This window comes from Apus apus, chromosome 22 (genome assembly GCF_020740795.1).
Source record: "Apus apus isolate bApuApu2 chromosome 22, bApuApu2.pri.cur, whole genome shotgun sequence".
Lineage (NCBI taxonomy): Eukaryota > Metazoa > Chordata > Aves > Apodiformes > Apodidae > Apus > Apus apus.
In genome coordinates this window covers 7,335,468-7,358,787 of record NC_067303.1, presented here as the reverse complement: position 1 = coordinate 7,358,787, position 23,320 = coordinate 7,335,468, and the positions used below count along the sequence as shown (strand labels likewise).

General features: G+C 48.0%; 2 protein-coding genes and 1 long non-coding RNA gene across 14 annotated transcripts in view; all 3 read right to left on the bottom strand.

Moving 5' to 3' along the window:
* Window positions 1–834: 834 nt before the first annotated feature.
* LOC127393483 (uncharacterized) lies at window positions 835–6,604 on the bottom strand. Of its 3 annotated transcripts, none has more exons than XR_007891463.1 (3): window positions 4,764–6,604; window positions 3,219–4,003; window positions 835–1,170 (listed from the first exon to the last, which is right to left on the bottom strand). It is a non-coding gene; the product is annotated as an uncharacterized LOC127393483 (long non-coding RNA). The 3 variants fall into 3 exon arrangements; XR_007891462.1 differs by lacking the exon at window positions 835–1,170 and adding an exon at window positions 1,178–2,566; XR_007891464.1 differs by lacking the exon at window positions 835–1,170 and adding an exon at window positions 4,265–4,438 and having other exon boundaries at window positions 2,573–3,499.
* Window positions 6,605–6,625: 21 nt separating this feature from the next.
* C2CD2L (C2CD2 like) overlaps window positions 6,626–23,320 on the bottom strand; it is a 34,005-nt gene continuing 17,310 nt past the window's right edge. For 5 of the 10 annotated variants that reach the window (XM_051638580.1, XM_051638583.1, XM_051638582.1 and 2 more), the window contains 8 exons: window positions 22,351–22,560; window positions 16,063–16,315; window positions 7,496–9,408; window positions 7,363–7,415; window positions 7,208–7,271; window positions 7,060–7,130; window positions 6,830–6,876; window positions 6,626–6,722 (listed from right to left, as the gene is read on the bottom strand). In XM_051638580.1, the coding sequence (XP_051494540.1) occupies window positions 16,260–16,315; window positions 22,351–22,560 (266 nt within the window). In that variant the 3' untranslated portion in view covers window positions 6,626–6,722; window positions 6,830–6,876; window positions 7,060–7,130; ... (2 more) ...; window positions 7,496–9,408; window positions 16,063–16,259. Of the gene's footprint in view, window positions 6,723–6,829; window positions 6,877–7,059; window positions 7,131–7,207; window positions 7,272–7,362; window positions 7,416–7,495; window positions 9,409–16,062; window positions 16,316–18,083; window positions 22,561–23,320 lie in introns of those variants that run through there. The other 5 variants (XM_051638575.1, XM_051638577.1, XM_051638574.1 and 2 more) reach the window with 5 other exon arrangements.
* LOC127393356 (translation initiation factor IF-2-like) lies at window positions 9,664–16,258 on the bottom strand. Its single transcript, XM_051638324.1, has 4 exons — window positions 16,063–16,258; window positions 15,794–15,858; window positions 10,673–10,720; window positions 9,664–10,475 (listed from the first exon to the last, which is right to left on the bottom strand). The coding sequence occupies exons 1-4, from the start codon at window positions 16,256–16,258 to the stop codon at window positions 9,813–9,815; spliced, it is 972 nt and encodes a 323-aa protein (XP_051494284.1). The 3' UTR covers window positions 9,664–9,812.

Genomic DNA, 23,320 nt, shown 5'->3' with positions numbered 1-23,320 from the left:
TCCCCCTCAGGGATCCATTTCCCCCCTTAAGAAATCCATCTCTCCCCCTCAGGGATCCATTTCCCCCCTTAAGAAATCCATCTCTCCCCCTCAGGGACCGTTCTCACCCTCTCCTCTCCCTCTCAGCTGCTCTTCCCCTTCCCCTTTCCCCCTCAGGGATCGATCTCTCTCCCTCTCGCGCTCTTCCCGCCCTCCTCTCCCCCTCACGCGCTCTCCCCCCTCCCCTCTCCCCCTCCCACAGGCGCGCGACTCTTCCCGCCCCGCGCTCGCGGCCGCTGCTCCCCCCGCCCCCGCGAGACGCCCGCGCGCTTCCCGCCGCAGGGGGCACGCGCCCCGCCCACCCCTCCCCACGCGGTCCCCCCCCCCCCGCAGGCGCGCGACCCCCGCTCAGGCGCCCCCCCCCACAACCGTCCGACCCCTCCCCCCCCTCCCGGCGGGGACGGCGAGAGAGAAATAAAGAGGGAGGGTAAGAAAAGGGGGTGGGAGCGAGAAAAGGGGCGGGAAAGGGGGAAAGCCGGGAGGGAAGGGGAAGCCGGGCCGGGGGGGGGGGCTGGCAAGACAGAGGGAAGGGGGGTGCTAAAGCAGGAAAGGGGGCAAGAAAGCAAGGAAGAAAAGATGCAGCCAGAAAGAAAAAATAGTTTGTAGAAAGAAAGCCACGTTGAAAGAAAGGAAGAAATAAATTCAGAGATAAATGTATGAAGATATTAAGAAAGATTTAGAAAGAAAGAAATAGACTTGGAAAGAAAGAAATTCCTAAAGAAAGCAAGCATGCTTGTGTTGCTCTGCATCTAAACTGCTAACTTGAAAAAGAGAGAAAAAGAAAACAATAATAGTAGTAGTAGAAATAATAACAGCCATCAAATTCTACTTCAGTATAACAATGCCAAGTTCCATAAATAAATGAAAACATTTGACCTCCAGGCACAAGAGGTGTCAGTGAAAATGCCATGAAAGATGCATTTTAATTTGTCCACTTAATTTCTCAAGGAAGAACCACCCAAGGTCCCCTGCAATTAGAAGAGCTTTGAACTCTGCTGTTGAGGGGGAGAAAATAAGAAAAGGATTACCTCAGCAGCAGCCTGCAAGTCTGTGTAAGGCATCTGAGCTGGGAGAAGCTGCATCTTGAACCATTCCTCCAGAGCCTCATCTGTGGACCTACTTACCTTTTAACTGACAAAGTGAAAATGTACCTGTCAGTACAGCATAAGAAAAGACTGTTTCTGTTCCTCAGGTGCTTCCAACCTGATCCTGAAGAAGTCATTTAGGGGGAACAGCTGAATGTGATTGAGGAACCTCAACACTTTTGAGGGCAATAGGACCAGATACTGAACAGTGCATGGATAAATTTCAAGCTACTACAAAACCAGGATGAAATAAATGAATCATACAGAGCTTTGGGAAACAAGTACATACAAACAGAATGCATAAATCTGCATACATGCAAATCAGTCAGGAAACCATTAGAGAGGTATCATGTCATCCCTTGAGCTTTGCTTTTGCTCCCCTTTCAAAGATGCTCTGTACAACAACTGCCCATCTCACAGGAGTTTATGGTGAGTCTGATTTGCATCATGCTATTTACCACTGTGCACAGCTCCCTTGCAGAAAGTTAAGAGAAAACCTGGAGATGGCTGTAGCTGTAGCAAGCACCTAACACTGCCTAGAAGTCCATGACATGCAGAAATACTGAATGTATTTTTACCAAAAGTTCCAGCTTTTGTTACTGTCACTCTGGCATCTTCCTCAAAAGAGGAGGAGAAAAGATCTTGGAGAAAATGCAGGAGCAGGGAAAGTGTGAAGGAGATGTGAACACACAACAGCAGACCTTTGCTGGGAGACAGAGGGGGGTGTTTAAACCTCCTGCTGAGATTCCCACTGATCCCTGCTGAAGGTAGAAGAGCTGGAACCAGCTATCAGGCTCCAGGCAGCCAGGGAAAAATGTTGTGAATGACATCAGTCCTGTCCCTGCTCTTCTCTGAGGACTCATTCCCTCAAGATCAGAGCTGTGAGTTTAGCAGGCCAAGCCCTGCTCAGAGACAGAGGTTATTTTAAAGTATTTTTGATTAGACAACAAACTAATTTCATATTAGTGTGGGATGTTCTCACAATTGTTGTAGCTTTGATAAAACCAGTAAGTGAAAGTGTTTGGTTAGGTAACAAAAGTCAGTTTAAAAAAAAAAAAAATCAGATGCCAAATGGTGTTCTTCCTCTTGCAGTCAGCATGGTTTTCCAGGTAAATTTCTTTTTCTCCCCCCCCTCCCCCCAAATTCTGGAAAATCTTCACGTAAAATTGTTAAAAGAATCCTTTGCCAGTACAGACTAATATTTCCAATATGTTTTTCTAGCCTCTTTTATTAATGTATTTTTTGGTACTAAAGGTTTTGTAAACAAATAAAGTCTGCTAGGTCTATTAAGATGGAGATGTTTTTACTACAACAGAATGAATTTCTCCCCACACCAATTGGCATATATTAAAGTAACCCATACTGCCTCTTAAGACCTGAGCTTTTTGCTTTACATACCTATGAGTTTTTCTGCATGGAGAAATAAACCAAGTCAGGTGATGCTGTTATATATTAAAAAAATATTTATGTAACATTAAAATACTCTCAGGTCTCTGTATCTTCTTTTAACCTGATTAATAAAGTTTCTCAGGATATAGCTCATCCTATTTTATGCATGTTACCTTTTCTTGGGTTTCACTGAGATAAGCTTCCTGGAGCTGATTTTCCACATAACTCACTCTTAGTCATGTAAAATCAAAAGAAAAGAATAAATGGAAAATCCCAGCAGTTCAGCTGATAGACTGCTCAAAGAGACCATAGAACCCCACTTGGTAAAGAAATGCACCAGCTGAGATCAGTTTTGTTCATCTGAACTGTTGCTTTTTAAAGCACAGAATCTATATGGGGAATTTCAGTTGTCCCTATAATAAGCAGAACATGGAAACTCACTGAGCTACTTCAGAGTTTTACATTTCATTATCATTTTCCTCTTCTATCATGACACAGAGGAGCAGAACCTCCTCAGCTGTCTTTTCCACACTGCTTTTGTCAAGCCAAACCACAGAAGTCCTAATCCATGTCTTCCAATGCCATATGGGTCATAGGGTCCCTTATCCTGACATCCACTTCTTTCTTTGGTTGTAACTTGTTAGTGATTTCCAGAAGAAACTGTAATTTTCTCATCATTACAATCTTATTAATTACCACACTTACACTTGAGAATGTCTTCCCTGGTTGCTTTCTGCATAAAGATGAGTATTTTAACTGCATCTTCCAGTCCAAGTTCAAGTTAACACCTCAGATCATGCACCTTAGGCAGAAAAATAAGGAAAACAGCAAAGCTCCAGAAATTAAAGATGGGATTTAACTCTGGCAGGTTTCCAACAGTTGAAAGGGAGGATGAGAAATATTTGTTCAGCATCTGAACACACCGGTGGCTGGTATCTGCTTCAGGTGTCATGGTCAGTCTGCCTTGGGATTTCTCCAGCAAGTTCCTAGGAAAGCAGGGGTATTTCCAAGAGGCTTGCCCAACACGGCCAGGTTTTACTCCACAAAAAAATCCAACTTATGAACCACAGTGTTTCCAGCTTTCCTAGAGGATGATCCTATTCCTATGCATGATTTTCTACAAAGAGCCTCCCAGAGACCAGGGTCTGGTGACAGCAGCTTGTGACTCCATTATGAAGTGAAAAATAATGCGTTATTAATTGATTAGCAACAAGTGTGTCACTTGTTCAAATAAGTAAGTCTTATAAAGAAGTCTGTGAAGTTCTGAAATTGTGCACAATTCTTTCTCCATCAATATTCTTAGTGCTGGTTTTTCTTTCAATGTCTGCTTACATTTAAAAAAAGGCTGGGAAAGCGTGTTTGAGAAGCAGCACAAAAAACATTTGAGGCCAAAAAAATCATTACAGACTGCAATGAAAGAGAAGTTTGGTACTCTCCATCAAGTCCATTTTCAAGCACAGATCTGGTCACCGCTACTTGTATGTCTCCATCTTAAACAAATAAAAGCATTTTGTGAAGAAATGGCTTCTTAGCAGGAAGAAGCCAACCTACACCAGGTTCTAAATGTTATGCAGCTCTTCAATCAATGCAATAGGAAAGCTCAGGTTCTGTGGCAGGTCCCTCATGCACTGGGAAACACTTGGACCTGGAGGGGAAGCAAGTCTCTCCCATGCTGACAGCCTGGAACCACAGGGGAAAAGGTGGCACGTGGGGCCGGCACAGAGGTAGGAATCCCGCATCACTTCGCTCACATGCTGACTGTGAGAGGATGCAGAAGGTGCTCTGGGGCCTTCCCAAATCTCTCCAGAGTCCTGACCACAAGCTGCCAAGCTGCTGTTTGTCTCTGGAAATGCAATTCGCAGCACCAGGCCATCCTGAACCATCCAGGCAGGGACCCCAGGGGACTAGGCGGCCTTGTGTACCACCTATGAACACAATCAAGGGATGCTCCTAGAACAACTGACAACATGACACCTAAAAAACACCTGCTACTTCAGCCCACTAGTCACTGCTCACCTCCCCCAAGTCACCTGCAGTGCTGATGTCCTGCTCTGCTCCTGACTTTGTGCCTCCAAAATAAAAACCCCAACACCTAGAAGGCAGCCAACACAGCCACCACTTGCTTCTTCCCTCCAACACTGTCGGCCAACTCACCTTCCAGCGCTCTGCTCCCTCCGTGCCTTTTGGCTTGTCCCTCTGCATAACACTGCCCCTCAAACCTGCTGCTTCAGCACCCCATCCATCACTCACCTTGCCAGAGGCCGCTCTGCTGATAACATCTCGCTTCACACTTGGATTTGCACCCAGAAAATCCAGCCAGAGAAGCTCAAGCTTGTCAGAACCACCAGCTGTCCTGCCGATACTCCGGCGCTGGATGCCTGTCCTTCTTCAGCCGGCACTCTGCTCCCCTCTTCCGTGCCCTTGGCCTTGCTGCTTGTTGCTCTGCACCTGAAACAACACAAACACACCCTGTAAAGCAAGTCACCTGCACAGCCACAGGTAGCTTGGTGAGGCCAGAGGTCTCTCTGCCTTTTGCATATACCTTCTCACTACAGCTAGAAGAAGAAAACCCAGCTAGGGAGCCCCATCTGTGCAAGCTAAGGCACCTTCCAGATCTGACCCGCTCCCCTTCCACACTAACTGCTGCTCCCAACCAGTCACGAGGTTCAGACTGGACCCCCTTGCTTTCTAAACTCCTTCTCAGAGGAGTCTAGGTGTGGCTGGATCCAATCCTAGCCCTGGACCGTAAAGAAAAGCGAACACAACCGTGGCAGCTGCCTACACCTGTTTGCCCAGAGATGGACCATATGGTCTCTGCCAACAGAATTGGTCCAGACCAACTTACTTCCACAGCCCCATAAAGCTACGCTACCCTGTCATCTTCAGTACTGCTGCATCCCTGGGCAGGGCAGCTCCAACCCTCACACACAGACCAGGACTACACACGGACGCCGCGAGTGTTATACCTCGTTATACCAAAAGTGGGGTCATTCACCTGGTATGCAAGATGCCAAAATATATACAGAGCCAAGGTATTTTCATTTATTTCATTAATTTAGGCAAACACAGGGCGAGAGGGGGTTAGACACAAAGCTGCCCCCTGAAGTAGCAAGGCTATGTACATTTATGCACTTGTGATTAGTTTCCTTCACCTAATACAGATACACAGTTACTCTACTCTGATTGGTTAGTGAATTTCTCACTCCGATTGCGAGGTACAGGACACACGGTGGGTAGGTCTTCAGTTGGAGGTGGACAGCCTAAATGCTGAAGGTCTGGTTTCCATATTGTTGATTTTGTCACGAGCAGAGGTCACTCAGCTACAGCAACTTCGGCAATTCTGCCACATTTTAAGCAAAGCACGTGCTTCCCCATCTTCTTGTTTCAACAAGATCAGGATCTTTTTTTCACAAGACCTTTGTAACTTTCTATAAGTCTCTTGTCCTTGCTCAGTGAAAGATTCCCACAGGGAAGATTATGCCGGCAGAGAAGCCCTACGGTGCCACGATGGCACGGATGCTCTAAAGCAGACCTGCCAAGGAGAGGCAATTGCAGCCACAAACACAAGAGAGAGCTGCCATCAAAACCAGAATAAGGGATGTGTGAGAAGCCATGCTTGAAGACCCAAGACCAGTGAGGACATGGGGATGAAACCCCAGAAAATGACTCTGTGGAAACAGCAGACTCAAGAGCAGAGCTGCGGGCAGCACCTGGCTGGCCACCGCAAGAGATGAACGCTCAGAAACAGCCAGGATGTGACACACGCCAAAGAGATCCATGCGTCAAGCTGTAATTGTGAGATGAGAAGGGCTCAACAGGCTCTGTGCCTGTGAAGTGATGCATTCCGGACTCTTGGGAGGGCTACTGAGGTGCCTGCTGATGACCAGGCTATGGAGGCACCAAGACCCAAGGAACATACAGTCTGAGACACGGAAAACAGACAACATGAAGTACACGCCAGACACAGGTTGGAGCTGCCTTGCCCTGTACACGCTGACATCGTGCTGAAGAGTAACGCGTCCCTTTGCCTGCCCCAAGGGGACTGTGCCCTGCCAGTCCTCTCCCCTACACCAACTTTGAAACCCCCCCCTCCAACCCCCAACCTTGTCCCCTCCTCCCAGCCCCTCCACTTAGCTTTCAGATGGCCAGGGCTCTGCAGCCATCCTCCTCGACAAGCTGTCCTTGCCGGGATGTTCCTGCCATAGTGATCTGGAAAAACAACGACAAACTCACAAGTAGTACTGATAAGCATCACACCAGCCACTGCCAACCTCTTCAATATCCCCTGCTCAGAACCCCCATGCTGTTCTGCTCACCTGCCGGTTCCAGAATCAGATGCTGAGGCCATCCTTGCTTGTAGCATCTAAGATACCAAAAGACCCAAATCACTGCTGTGCTTGTGACAAGTCCCACGACCCTCCTTGCTACCACCCTGGCTCACCCCAAACACCCACCCAACCCCAACAGCAGCCTGCACAGCACCTACACACCCAAAAGGTAAATGCTTCACTGAGTTCCCACAGGTAACTTTCTCCTAGGCACCAACCTGGCTGACGCCTGTGTCATCTCCACAGATGGCCCGTTGGCATGCTGCTCCACTGCTCCAAGGCTGCAAAACTGAAGCAAACAGCACATGCTGAGACACTGCCTGAGCCCACAGCCTGCCCACAGCTATTCCCATCTACCACTCTCACCTTCGTGGCTCACCTGTCCGGCCTCTGATGGTTATGGGTTGCCACGTCCAGCCCTGTGTGCTGCCTGGAAAACACAAACAAGGGATGCTCATCACACACTGACAACACAACACCTGGAAAACAACTGCCAGATCAGCCTGCTAATTGTCACTGACCTTGCTCGAGTCACCTCCAGTGCAGATCTCCCGCTTCCCTCGGGGCTTTGCACCTACAAAACAAACCCGAACCATGAGCCAGTCGATAGAGGCACCACTCACACCTTCCCTCCCACACCAGAGGACAACTCACCCAGGCTCTTCAATACGCACCGACCCAGCTCCTCACCGCGCTCTGCTCCTCTCCTCCACCACCCTCTGCTGTATGACTCCTCTCCCTGCATCTGAAAAAGCAGTAACAAGCAATCAGCTGGATGCAATTCCAGAGATTCCCATTTAGAAACATCTTCGAGATCCTAACTACCTACAAGGGAGCTAAAAAACAGGCGAACATTACGCCCCACACATTCAGGCCTTAACAACCTGGACACCCAGCCTGCTTGGCTATGGCTCCAGCCACCCCTTCTCAAAAACACTATGAAAATGACCACCCTCCCCTGCTGAGGGCTGCTACTTCACTTCAAATGCTCCATCTGCATCCCAACAGGCACAGCACCGCAACATGAACCACAGGCTCTCATTGCTCTTCTTCTCCCAATCCCACAGTTGCTACAGCCTCCAGAGAGAGCAGCTCCAACCCAACAGCACAGAGACACAACACACAAACACAAAGGATGTGACACAAGCATGAGAGGAAACTCCCAGCAACAAAAAACCTCCTCCTCCAATGCAGATGCCACCAGGTGGCAAGACATACAGGACCACAAGCATGAGATGAGTGCTGAAGAGTCCAGAAAGTCCCTCCTTTCGAGTTGTGAGCTTCAGACAGGACCTCCTTGGTTTCTCAGCTTCTTCTCAGGGCAGAGCCTAGGTGCAGCTGGATCCAGTCTTCACCTCCAACCTGAGAGAGAAGCTCAGACCCTCAGTTCTGCCACAGAACCAGTTTACTGCAGCTCGAGCTGGGTGCTTCCAGTCTTGCTCTCTTCCACTTGTTTCTCAGCTGGAAAAGTCTTCCACATTCTGCTTTTGTCCAGTTGCTCCCACTTAACTTTCAGTCAATGCATCTTCCCAGTTCAGAAGATCGTCTTGAGTAATTATCTTGCCCACATCTTGTTTCCATATTATTACAGCTGGTAGAGTCAAGGTCTAACTAAGGCTCATCACAGGAGTTCAGCTGAAGATTAATTAGAATCGCAGCCTAAGGCCTCATCACTCCAGACACTCAGGCTAAGTCAAGTCACAAGTCCAGTCCAAAGTCAAGTCGCTTAGGTCAAGCAGTGGTCAGTTTGCACAAGTCTTTAACAGGCATGCAATTTGAACTGATATCCCTTTAATTAACACATTAGTCCCAATATTCCTATACTCAATTCACTTGTGATTTCAGCAGTAAGGAGCCCGTAAGGCAGCCCCAGAGAAAGGTCAAACATGGCAAACCGTGACAAGAAGCTACAGTCAGAACTGAAACAGACGGATGCACGAGAAGCCTTGGCAAGACCCAAGAATGCAAGGACACAGGGAAGAATGCCCAGAAAAGAGAGATTCTCCCTGTGAAAGAGAAGCCTCCAGAGCGGGGCTGACGACACCGACCGCAACACCGGCGCAAAAAGAGGATCAAGAGGAGACACCCGAGTCACGAGGCCCAGCTGGGCTTTTCAGTTCAGGCAAGAAAAGCAGCGCCCCACGGGCACTACGATGGTGAGCACAGATGATGCTCAAGACCTAAGGATGGGCTGCAAGGCGAGTGCTGTGCTCCTGGAGCACAAAGAGGAGACTGGGACCCAAGGAGGGTTTGAGACACAAAAGACAACAGACCACACAAACTACACCATGACACACGCAGGCTGGAGCTGCCCTGCCTGGCACACGCTGACATCACACTGAAGAGTAACCCACTGCCTTTACCTGCCCAAAGGGACAGTTCCCAGACAGCCCTCTCCCCAGCTCTTGACTTTAAAACCCCTCCCTGCAATTCCCAACTTTGTCCCCCCCAGCACCCATCCCTCAACTTAGCTTTCAGGGGCCACAGGTCTCAGGCCATCCTCCTTTAAAGAAAGCTCCACAGTTCATCAACTCCACGAGTCCCACAGTCAGCAGGTTCCTCATCACCTGCAAAAAAGAAAGATGCACCACAGAATGTTAAACCACCTTCTCACCCCAAAACAGCCCATATGAAGTTACCACCAGCAGAAAAAGCTGCAGGCAACCAACATCCTTCTGACAACATACACTGCTTACCCAGAGCCTCTTGCACAACACGGGTGCCCCTGTTCCAAGGAGCTTCAAAACACACTCAAACAGCTCTAAAGCTCCACCAGCTGCAGCCCCAGCAGAGACCCCAGCCTCAGCCCCCCAGCCCCGGCACAGCCCCAGAGCAGACTGAGCTCCCCGGCCACAGGCGGGGGCTCATATATCCCGGGCCCCGCCCAGGGCCCTCCCCACAATCCCCTGGGAATAGGGGCAGCTGGAACACCAGCTGGAATTAAGGGCTGGGGGAGCAGCAGCTGGTCCTGTCACCTGCCTCTGGGGACACGCCCCGGGGCGGGGACGGAAAAGACAGCAGTGAGGACCTGCCCACGAGAAACCGCCCGTGGAAAGATCTCTCGAGGACTACTCGGTGAAGAGACTGATGAAAGGGATCTCAGAATTACTGGTCTCGCTGTGTCAGAGCCGGGCAAGATGCAAACGGGCATCCCCGGGGCAGGAAGGGGCAAGCGCGGCCCCGGAGAGGGAAAGCAGCAGCGGTGCCCGCCGCTCCCGCAGCTGCCCCGGCCGGGCCCTCCTCGCGCGGGGCTTCTGGACACGCTCCGCGGGCAGCGGGCGGGGCAGGAGGGGGCTCGGGGAGCGGCTGCAGGGGAGGGGCTGGGGCTGCCCGGGGCGAGCGGGGCCGGGGGAGGCTCAGGGGGGCTCTGGCCGGGCGGGGAGGTGCCCGGCGCCCGTGCCCGGCGGTGTCCGCCCCCTGCCCCGCTCCCCTGCCCCCGCTGCCCCGGGGCTGCCCCGGCCCGGCTCCCCCCCAGCGGAACGGGACCTGCCGCAGCGGGCGGCTCGAAGCGGCGGGGGCGGCGGCAGCGACGGGGCAGGCGGGGACAGCGACGGGGGCGGCCCCGGCCCGGAGCGCCCGGGGTTCCTGCGAGCCGGAGAGCGGAGCGCAGGCTGCACGCTGGCACCTCGCTCGTCTGTACAAAAAGGGAAAGAACTCAAACACGCTGACACTTTTATTACCTTAATCCTAGGCCACTGGTTTAGTCAGTCAAAAGGACGTGTACACGCACACGGTCATTTCACTTCTAAGTCTACAGCAATGTAAATATTCTGTAAAGATTTTTTTCTCTTCCCAGTCCCTACAGAATACCTAAGTTAACGAGCTACTTACTGCTTTGTCACTGTCTGCTAGAACCAAAGCATCCCCTTGGCACCTGACCTAGCATGTTAGGTGACAAGACATCACGTGGGGGCAAGACATGCCAAAAACACACAACCTTTTATCCTAATGAACAACACACACAATCTTTCTTATCATTTAAATAATCTCCCTGCATATAAAGCAAATGGACATATCCTGGCCAGAATTTTCTGCATAGCACCAACTGACACCTTGTATGATCAGCTATAACCTCCAAAGGAACTGAACTGTGAACCCTTCCCATGGTCTCTCTTCAGAAAACCTCTCTTTTTTAAAATATATCCCCTTTTAATGCTGGGGAGAGTTGGTATTTTGCATGTTTTGGGTTTGTTTTTTTTTTCCTGCAGGCTTTTCTGTACCTGTGTCCAAGGCAAAAAAGGTCCTCTTTATTAATATCCCAGAAAAGGGTGTTTTTACACTCCAATCAAAAAGCATTAAAATACAAGACATGTGCTTTTTAGGGTTTTAACATATTTTCGACTCAACAATCCATTATAAAGAGGATATACACAGAAAGAGATCACTATTTCACCAGCAGCTTATTGGCTAAACACTTCTTGTACACAGTGATAACCAAATGGAAAACATATTTATTGCTTACCCCTACCAATGCTACCTGTTTCTAACCAACTTGTCCTCACAGATTTGTCTCCCACATTCCAAACACGACAGCATTAAAGATGGGGTGGAGTTATCATTTTTTGTTTGGTTTTGATTGTTTCTTTAAACAGAAACCCATCTCAGTAATCAAATATTTCTTATTTTCTTTCTCATCACTTCCTCTAACTGTCAGTCCTGTGTCATTTTTGTAAATATAAAACTGCTACAGAACAAAAGGTTTTGTTCTCCAGCCTTCTATGGATTCTGACAGGGAGTTAATCTCCTAGGAAGGAGGTAATCTTCAAACATTTCAGAAATACACAGCAGTTGAATCGAGGCCTGAAAAAAGCCTATGATACCGCACTTTACGTTGTCATCATTTTAATTATTAGAAAGTCTACAGCAGGCATTTTAAAGTGATGCTCATGCTTTTCTCAGAGTCTTGTTCAGCTGTGCTCTGCTTAACTCAGGAACCCACCACATGTTGGAGACATACTTGTTGCAGACAAAAATTCAACAGGAATGCAACAATACCAGTCATTTTAGAAGAGACCCACCTGGCTGCATAGAGACAAGATTCCTGAGTCAAGATTTCATGAACTTTCACTATTAAACTTCACTTTAAGAGTGGTCACTGACTCGGTGATGAAGCACATATTGCCTAAGAGTAACTCAAAATTGCTGGTGCAGAAGGCTGAGAAGCCAATGTGTTATGCAGGCATTAGAACAGAAATACTGACTAATGGAGGACTCATGCAAATCCAGTGGATACAATGCTACAGGCAGGCTCCTAGAGGCCTTCAGAAACTCTCAGTATCAATTTGATCAAAACAAAACAAACCTACTTTGAAGAAGCCTTGGAAGGTAGTATAACACTGATTGAAGAACCATGTGAAAACAAAAGCTGAGGTTTCCTCATCTAGTGAAGGAACCCCAAGGGCTTCATTACGAACAAAGTATAAACTACATCACATTAGATGGACACTATGCAAAATAATAATTCAAGACTTCATCTATGTGCATACAGTCAGATGGTACAACAGGGAAGAGTTTACACACACGTGTTGACTCTTTAAGCAACTGCCAGTTGAAAAATCTGATTCTGTAGCATCCAAGAAAAGAAACTAACCCTGAACAATGAGGATTTAATTCAAGAAGTGACAAGCCATCATCTGAATAATAATGTCCTTGACATAACTGGTTTCCATTTGTAGGACAGATACTGACCTCAATGACTCTATAAAGAAACATCTGAAGTTTTCTATATACAATCTATGTCATTATACTGAAATAAGCAGACTTCTTTGTTTATCTATAAGAGGTAGCATAATCAAACAGAAATCTATGCCAATGACGTATTTTTATATCTGTTCCTGAATAAGAAGGTTTTAACAATCAGCAAAATAATCTGAATGCAAACTATGGTACTAGATTAAACTAATACTGAGAGCTTAAAGCAGTGCACAGTAAATAGAGAAATTTATATTATACTTACACATGCAACAAGGACTATAAACTAAACTGAGGGCTGCATGGTATTAACCAACGTGAATTCATATACTATTATCTAAATTCAATCAGTAAAGCCAAAGGCTACTACAATTTTTTTTCTCATATACATTTATCAAATTAGCATTGCTTTACTTTGGATTAGTTACTTTAAATCCAGTAGGAAAGCACAGGCAGCTCTAGAAAAAGAAAAAATAACCACTAGCAACAGATACAAAAACACCAAGTTGCCTTCTCTTAAACACTTGTATTCAAGACAACTGATAGGGTATTTCATTTTCCCCACCAGCATTAAAGGCCTTAAGATATTTCTGAGTAGCAAAAAAGTTAGTAAATTCTAGGCTAGGGAATGCAACTGTTTGTACTATATTCAATCTATCATGATTTGTTTAAAAAAAAAAGTAATCTTACCACAGCTTAGGCTGAACTTTCCTGCAAATCCCACAATAATGTTATTATCAGCCAGCAAAATAATCTTTTTACTGCCTCCCATTGGTTCCCACATAACACTGTAAAACAGAAAATGAAAAAAACACAGCCTAATATTAAAACCAGTCAGAATTTGCACTCTATAGCCATTTTAACTCAGTGATTCTAACCTGTCACAAAACATAAGAAAACATATTCCTTATGGTTTTCTTCAGCTGAAATATATAATGTATTTTAAATGCAAAATCTGCCTTTAACTAGCAATCCAGCCCTTCTACACATACTTAATTAACATTATTGCAGCACTGGTTACTTAAAAGCTGTGTGATACCAAACTCAGACTTGCTTGTGCCATCTTTCAGTCAGTGCTAACCTTCACGTTACATTCTTTCTCTTAGGTGCTGTCCCCTCCAAATCTGTCAGAAAAAGGAATGCCACCCAGCTTCCCCAGATGCCAGCCTAACTCTAAAAAGGGAACTTCTCTAAATCCTCACTCCCTTTGTCTTCCATTCTGCATCTCGGATCACACAGCAATCATGCAAAGCAAACAGAGACGAGTCATTGCAGAAGTGATTCTGCATACACACACAGAGAAGAAACAGTCCTTCACATACACTCGAGTGCCTTAGCTTGAAACCTCAAGGCTCTCAATAAGTAACGTTGTGCATCTTTTTTGAAGGTGCACCAAAAATTGTAGGCCTCAGAGCTTTGATGCAAACCTCTTCTAGTTCAGCAGCTGTCATCGTCACTCAATTAACATGTACTTTTTACCTGTGATTCACCAGCTTGTTGCTCTGTGAAGGAATGCAAGAAATCAGTCCCCATCTCTAGTTCTGCCTGTGAGAAGCAGCACATTCAAGCCAGCCAGTACGGGCAGCACAGCCAAGTACGTGCACTATAACCCTAAGAAATTCCTTTCTGAGGTAACAGGAAAATTAAAAGAATAATACTTATTTGATGAGAATAGGTTTCCACACCCAACATTTTATCTGAAATGTTGTGCAGCCTCCCAGTTATCTCTTAGTGACAAAATATAGCTGAGACAGAGATCACAGCTTTAGCATCAACAGCGACATGGAGAAACCTCGTGCTATCTCCAGACAAAAACTTCAGTTACTCAAAGGCACTTGATATGTTGTTCTTCTCCTCAGTGCATAGACAAAAGAAATAACTCTTGTTGAAGTTTGTCAAGAGGCAAATCTCCAGACATACACTTTTCTAGTTTGTTCAGCTTTTTCATTCATCAATTCAGTATCTGGATTGAAGAGATAAAAGAAGGTTGCATGAGTAGATGCGCCCTTGGCTAAGTCAGCCCAACATTAGGCAGCCACTAATTATTTCCTCACTTGGTGCTGCACACTGTGCATGCTCCTGTTTTATCCCCAATTTGGCATTACTCCTACTTCTAAGACAGTGGGCATGACCTGGCTGGCCCCAGGTCTAAGTCGTGGAATTCCATCTAATCTTATGGTATAAAACACGAGGAAAAGAAAAGAGGAAGTTGCAGGCACAGGCAACAGCAAAAAGTGACATTGTCTTTTTTTTTTTTTTACAACAAAAGTGAAACACAACCTCAGGTAGTCTCAGCTGATAACTCTCAAAATCCTCTTGCTTATTCTGTGACAGTGTCATTGCTTTTTACTTCTGTACTTTTAGCAAAAGAAGCATTAGATACACGACAGACGACAGCACGTCTTTGCTATTACAGAGAAGACAGACTATGCAGAGAAAACAGATCTATGCCAAATATTAACACCAAGTAGATGGAAAAGCTAGAACTATGCCTAAAAGGGTGTGTTGGTTGACTCCTCAACCACTGAACTTTTCCCTAAGGCAACAGAGCAGATCAAAGAAAGGACTAGCTTCTGCATCTATCTTCTGCTGGAACCATGACCTGCATCTGTATTATGTTGTCAATCCATGCAAATTAACTACTTAGAAAAGTTCCTTTGCAATGAGCTCTCAATCAATAATCTTTATATTAATGACTATTCCTCATTAAATTATTAATATCTAAGACAGTCCTAACAATATTATTAAATACTTAAACAATTATTAATTAATTATACTTAACTAATAATAACATTGTGTTCCTACACGGAACAGAACGGGGATAAAGCCAGGGAGAACATGCTATCCACATTCCAACAACAAAAACCACGGGGCAGGGTTTGGTGTGGGGCCCCTTCCCACCCCCCTCCCTCCGCCGCTTGCTCACCCCCCGCCGATTCCACCGCCCCCGCCGACTGCCGCCACCCCGAAGCCGGCAACAGCGCGAGAAGCCGGCGCGACCCCTGCAGCTGCGCAGGATACCCCGCGCCAGGCCGCCGCTGCCCGGCCCGTGCCGAGAGCAGCCCGATCAGTCGCTAGGACGGCTGCGGCTCTCCTGCCCTGCCGCGAAGTCCCCGCCGGCCCCGGGAAGCGCCCCGCGCGATGCAACTACTGCCCCCCTCAACCCCCGGAAGGCACAGCCCGGCCCCTCGCGGACCCGTCCCGGTACCACACAGCCCAGAGCAGAACGAACCTGCACAGCGAGACTAGACTGAACCCAACCGAACCGGCCGTCGCCATCTCGTCGCCATCTCTCTCCGGAGCCCGCGCGTATTCACGGGTCCCGCCTACCCCGCCCGGTCACCAATCACCGGGCAGCAGCACATGGCGCTGGCCACGCCCACGGATACTGGCTATGGGAGAGTGGCCACACGCAAGGGGCGGGGACACCAGCGAGGGGGCGGAGACACGTACGAGAGGCGGAGATACGCGCGAGGGGCGGGGCGCGTTCGAGGGGGCGGGGATATGTTCGAGAGGGCGGGAATACGTACCAGGGGCGGGGACACGTTGGGGGGGCAGAGACACGTGGGGCGGAGAGACGTACAGGGGCGGAGACACGTAGGTGGGGCGGAGAGACTCGTGAGGGGCGGGTCTAGAGTGAAAATCTCCGCTGCGCATGCGCAGGTTCTGAGCTGCAGTACCCAATTCTGACCAGCAGGCTCCAGCAGAGAGCTCTGCACAGCGCATTTCAGCGCGCTCGATCTGCAGTACCAAAGTGTGCACACCAGGTGGCAGCAGAGAGTTCTGAAAGAAAAAAAAATTTAAACCAAAAAAGTGGCAGCAATCTATTAGTTTTTCTTTTCTGAGTATCAAAGTAAAAGACTGCGCGGTGTTATTGACCATTCTGTCCTCCAGCGCACTAACTGCTCATGAAGCAAAGCGCAGGCGAGGTGGAGGGCGCTCACGTAAGGGACAGGCACACAAAAAAGGAGGGGAGACGAGGAGAGCACGGACACGCACACGGGAGACGGACACGAAACTGAGAAGCAGGGCCACGGTATCGAGTGCGGGGCCTAACGTACGGCAGCAGGACAGTCGTAAGGGGAAGCTGAGTCGTACGGGGGGGACATTCTAAATAGGGTTTATTTGCATTTTAAAGAAAAATAGCGTAGACATTACCACTGATGTATGATTTTACTCACGGCTGTGGGACACTTCTTCCTGGAGCCTCCTCAAGGTGCTCTTCTGCAGCACAAAGGACGGCAGGTCCCACTTACCTTCTCCATGAGCACAACTGCAATCCACCTCCCCTGCTCCAGGCTGGCCCCTCCACCACACCAGGCAGCTCTGCTGCCACCTCCTGTAGCTCTTCCCCGGCCAGACTGCAGCCCCTTTATCCCAAGAGCCCGCCCTTAGCCTCCCTAGCTGCACTTAGACCTAACCCAGAGTGTGCAGCCATAGTCGTGAGTGCAATACGAAAGCAATCATTTATTACTTAATGCATTTAACTCCTGGGAGTTAGTCTGCTAAGGGGTTCAGTGTCCCTAGACTCCCTCTTCTGCTTGGATGCCTCAAGTCAGTACTGGAGGAGCGTTTGTTGGGCTGGGGGTGAACAGTCAGCTCCTGTAGCAATGAACTACGGAGGCAGAAAAAGAAAGGAAAAAAAGAGGCTAACAGAGCGGTGAAAACGGGAGAGTGGGCTACTCAGAGCGATGTGGAGAGAATCAATGGGACAGGGGGTTGGAGATGGAGAGAGGAAAAAAGGAAGCAGGACAGACAACATAGGAGGGAAAAAGTACTGTGATGGACAGCAGGACAGAGAGATGGAGAAAGAAAATAAATACTGAGGAAGAAAGGGACAGCGAGACGGATGGAGGAATATAGCAAGAAAGGATGAGACAGGGAACAGGACAGAGAGACAAAGACAGAAAAGACAGGAAGAGGAAGCAGGGCAGAGGGAAAGTGAGAGGAAAAAAGGGACATGGAGCAGGACAGAGATGGAGAAAGGCGGAAGGAACAGAAATGCAGAGAAAAAACAGAAGATGGACAGAGGAGGAGACAGACTAGAAAAGAAAGGGGCAAGGGGAAAAAAGAAGGACAGACAGGAAGAGAGATGGACATGGAAAAGGACACTGGGATGGAGAGGTACACATACCAGGACAGAGATGGAGAAAATAAAAATACTGATGGGAGGCAGGATGGAAAGATATTGAAAGAAAGGCACCCTGCAACAACCCGTGCAATAAGGCAGGCCAAGGAAGAACATGAGGAAGTGGGTGCACATGAGAAGACAGGGCTCTCCCCAGCTCCGCTCGGGCAGCCTGACAAGCTGAAATGCCTCATGTCCGGGGTCAGCCAAAGCTTTGGGTGCCACTCACACCTTCCAAGGCTGAAGCACCACAAAGGCTACAGCCCTTGCTGTGGTCCTTCAGACCATAAGGCCACGTATCTGCATTTAGCAAATAAGGACTGTCTTGAAAAAAAAGGGCTACAAGTCAGCTACTCCCTGTACCTTCCAAAGAGCCAAAGTCCAACATGCCACATTCCAACAAGTAGGAAGTCAGATTCAGGGTCAGGTTTTGATTTCCATGTGGTTTAATAAGTTAACAGGTTCAGCCATTACACAGCAATGGAATTCTTCAGCATTTAGAAAGGTGCAAAAACTTCATTCATTTAGTCCAAATTAAGTAATTTTATTTTCATTTCATAAATAGTTACACAGTTCCTGTATTTTTGCCTCTAAACAATCTGGGTTTAAAATAGTCCACCCAGAGAGAAGGCATCAAAGTACAAAAGAGCACACACAAGGAGGGACATTAATTCAAATTCAGTGTGGGAATTTGGTCCAGTACCTGTACGAGCAAGGAATGGTAGTGTGGAGCTGTCATGCTTGTAGAACGAGCTGTGATATTTCACGTACACGAAGACCTCTTCCAGAAGTTTGACCACCACTAGGATTGTTACTCTACCATGACACTCATCGTGACCTGAGGCGGGGGGGGAACAATGCAGAAGACCCCAAAACACGTAAACGCCAACCATCCAACATTCAAGCATCTTGCCAGCTACCCAGAAATTACTTCTCTGTAGGATTAGTAAACAGTGAACCAAGAGAAGACATCACAGGGAGGAAACAGCATCACCAAAGTTAGAAAAGCAGAATTAAAACATTTGTAAGCGTATGCTTTACCATGCTCCCAGTCTAGAAACAGCACATGCCTGTGGCCCTCTTGTATCAGTTGGAGGAAGTTTTCATTGTGCTCCTCTCTTCTGTAATGTTTTCTGACTGGCTCTCTACGCAATTAGTATCCCTTCTCTCTCCCCCACTTCGGCCAATCTGCCTGAACACCCATCCTCAACTACATAAGCAGCATGAGGGTGTTTGCAGGGGCAGAAGTTGAACCTGCTTGCTCAAGTCTGCCCCTGCGGAGGTTAATGTAAGAAGTACTTTGTGGACACCACATTAGCTGGTAAAGTCACTCTCCCAACTCACCAATCCTCCCCGTCATCCTCAGACATGACTGCTACAGGTATTCGCAGAAGCATGCTTTAATTACAAGTGCATGCTAACACATATGCATGTGTGTGATGCCTCTGCCCTCAAATGTGGCCTTTGAGCGCCCTTTCCAAGTATTGGGAGTCAGACATCCACCATGATAAAGTCTCTGACACCCCCAGAACACTGAGGTTTTGCAGTTCCCTCCATTTCTTCCCATGCCCGTTTCCTCTCACCTGGAGAGGATACCTCTCATGGGCTGATGCCAAGGGTTTTTTTCTATGGGGAAGCTCTTAAAAAGCTTTACCAAAACATGGGGAGAGGATGTATCCAAACAGAAATGTACTTACAGCTAGAGAAATCTATTTTCTTCAGAGAAGTAAAAATACACAGCATAGGTAAGTTACAGTAACTCTGTTCAGCCAAGATAGCAAAAAAAAAAAAAAAAAAAAAAAGCTCCAGCCCAAAATGTATGCTTTGGCTTCATCTACCAGTCACCGTTCCTACTTGCATAGCTAGCAGTGACACACAGCATTTGCAACACAGGCCCTCATATGCAGGTTGAACTCCTCCAGAAGCCTCTGCGCATTCAAGCCCACTGCTCTGCCACTCCTCTTCCCTCACACATTCGGTCAATGACCGATTTCACAAGGTGCACATATAGAGCCTACCCTGAGACAGCAACCCGGCAACTGCAGATCATTTGAGTCTGAAAAGGTAGATGGTGGCCTGCTTCATGCACTGGAGTTGCTTCATGGCCCCTTGGCTTTATAAAATGACACAGACCCCATAACAGCACAGAGGTGAGGGCGCAGGTGTCCAGAAATTAAACAGGGAAAAGTAGATTTCAAATAGCATTTCTTCTGTCCTAAAGCCAGAAGTATAAGCAGGGATTAATTACAAAAAGATTTCTTTAAGCAATAGTTCTATGAGGGAAAACGCCCTTGGACTCTGCCTTTACAGTTTCCAGAGGCCAAAGACCTACGTGACTTTCCCTTTCCGTTCGAGATCAGGGCTCAGCCAGCATTTCCCATTCGAAGCAGCCTTGACAGAGTATTAAAAAAACAATAAACAAAAACTGAAAATGGAGCATCAGGTGCTGTTAATACAGAGGCAGAGTCACAGCAGAGATGGTGCAAGAGGGAATGTCAAACTGGAACCAAACCCCAAGGCTCTGGGAACACAGACATGTTCGCAAAGGGCAGCACCGAGTGCGACACTGCACCAACCTGGCAAAAGAAGGCTACATCAAACTGGTGGCTAGATTGCTAGAGGTGAGCCCCAGATTGTCAACTTCCACCAGAGCTGCAGCAGAAACCGGACGCTCCCATCAAGGAAAAGCAAGCACTCTGACATCTGTAGCAAACACAGCTGCAAACAAAGCCACAGTACCATGTGGACCAGGAAAGAAACAGGATAAAAATTAAAAAGCTCGAGGATGACAGAAAGACTGCACAACCAAAACAAGCAACTGGAGAACTTCCTGGTCAGCCAGCTGAACCAGTTCCATTTCTTACACGTGCTCAACCTTGTGGAGAATCGGCAGGAAAGAGTCCATCCTGGTGGCACGTGCCAGCACTTTCAATCCAATCCCCTGCCGACTCTGACCTTCCCTATCTCCAGTCACTTTCAAGATATGCCGTGAAATCCCCACCTGTGAACCCTTTCGCAGGGGCATACCAAACATGTTCGAGCTTTGGAAATGGCATGCAACAGCTGCATCAGTAAGCCTAATTTGTCCTTCTGAAGAGCACAACATGTTGTTTTATGCACAGCATCGAGAGAACAACTGCTTTTTTGGTTTGTCTCATCCTGCATAAGGTGGGGTGACAGCTCCCACCTCAGGAGGTACTGCAATAGAAGAGCAAAACTAGCAAAACCACTCAGGCCTAGGCGATCAATCTTCAGTGAGGTTTTTCCTTCCCTTTGCTCCATCTCCTTAACTCTTACAACCCACAGGAGAGCAGGAGCATTCGTTCAAATCAGGTCTGCCAAAACAGCATGAGCGTGACTCCAAAGACCATCATCACACTATCCAAATGGGGCCTCTGGGGATATTTGCATTGTGCACATGTCAGGAGACAGGGAAACTGTTTGTCTAGAAGGACAGTCTCCTCCCACACAGGAGCTGATTTTCCTGAGTGCCTCTCCCTCCAAAAACACATGCTGCGGAAATGCCCACCGTTCGAACATTGTGGATTAGGTTAGCTAGAATAACGGAAATACCAGACGCAACCAAGACACACTCCTTCTACTACAGGAAACCCATTCGTCAGTGAAAACATGTAAACTCTTGCCTCTTTCCGCCACATGGCTTCAGGCTCCACATCAGACTGTGCTTTTGCTAGCATTGCTCCATTCCTTGCCATACATCTCCAGCATAGTGCCGGTCCTCGCCGTGAGAATCGTAACGGTGCGAGAGGTCAGGTGCTCTGCAGGTCCGGAAGATGACCTGGCACCCCGCCAGCAACACCCCAACCGACCCCAAGGGAAAGGGTTCTGCTAGCACAACAACTGGTGTGCATGTGCAGCATGACCCCTTCCCCATTCCAGAAAGATGCAGAAAGAGGGCAGTGTCACAGAACAGCAGCATCAACAGCACCGATCAAACATTCTATCAAGGGCCTGGGCTTCTACAAAAAGTCTCCCAGTGGTTAAAACTTCATTCTTCTTAGAGACTCCTTCCTTCATCAGCATAGCACAGAAAGCAACTCACAGCACTGTGAACCAGAGACTGTTCCAACGGCAGAGCTGGGTGCAGAACTGCAGCTTGTTCTCCTGAAAGCTCATGGCTCAGGAACACATTGCCCCAGCCCTCAGTCAGGTTACAGCCTCTGCACCAAGTAGATGCCACAAGAGTGTTTAGATGGCCAGCAACCACATCATTCTCTCTCGCTAGAAGAGCTGAGTAAGGCTACAGCCCCCATTTTTCATCACTGTAGGTAAGCCAGTAGTTTCTTGATCTTTAACTCTGAAGGATGACACTTGAGAGGCCCTGCCACCCCTTTCCAGGATGGACCTGGTGATGCCAGACAGCTATGCAGGCAGAGTCGCTTCTGCAGCTCCTGGAACGTCCATGGGGATTAGCAAGCCACCTGGATTTTCTAGAGCGTACAGTGGGTTACAACAGTCAGAGAAGGCTAAGCTGAGGCAGACGAGCAGCCTACACCCTGATTTGCCACCTCCACTCCCCAAATGGTTTAAAGCACTGGCATGTCTTCCCTCAGCCAAGGTTGGAAGGAACCAGACTGCAGGTCACAGATACCATGGAGCGGGAAGACGAGACTAGAAAAGGATCTCTGAACAATCCTTCCAACAGACTTCTCCCTCCTTCAGTTCTCACCTGCTGTTTTGCCATCGCTAGCTTTAGGTTTGGATTTAGACTTGAAGGAGAAGCGCTTGATGAGGCGGCGAGAGAAACTGCCAGCTTTCTTCCTGGTGGCAGAGTTGGCGGTGACGTTGGACAGGTCATCGTGTGACTGGCTCAGGCCCGCTTCCTTCTGCTTGCTCCTTCTCCGGAAGATGAGCTTGGTACCACTCCGAAGAAAGCTAACTGCAGAGACAGAAAGGAAGGAGAGGGAAACCATGACAGGAACTTGCCCTGGCAAGTCTCAGGGGTCATAATACACCCTTACTGCTCTTGGAGAGTGGCAAAAACCTCCTCTGCTCCAAGGGCGGAAGCACACAGCACGTCAGCAAATCCGAGTTCTCAACTGCAAGGCAAAGTCTACGTTCAGGACACGCTGCAATACTAACAAGCTGCTTGGCTAAACACGCCATCGCACATCCTCTGCATAAACTTCCTTTTACACAACAACGTCATCCCTTCAGTGGAAGTGTGCAGAACTGTAACAGAAAGCTAAGGCGTGTGTGAACTGAAAACAAGCCAGAATGTCTGCATGTGGAGACATCAGGAGGAAAGCACTACAGGGAAAGGGCCTCTCAGACTAGCATGTCTCAAGGATGCCCAGATTAGCTGGTCACTGAGCCCCCCTATCAACTGCCTGCAGTTTCCTGACATGCCCAAATTTGGAGACAAGTAACAGCAATAGCTCCAGACAGCTCACGTGGGTGGGACATGATGGAGATGTCCATCACCATCAGCCCCAAACAGGTACAAAAAAATACTATTCAGAACCTGCACAGCACGCAAAGCTTTCCTACAGAGGGAGCTTGCTTTCCATTTTCTTCCTTCTCCTCTCCACCCGCCTCGTCTCTCAAGAATATGAGCCACACACCTTTCTACCTGCTGACATGCAAACAAGAGGCCACCACCCTTCAAACTGTACCTGGCTATACCAGGGTACAACTCC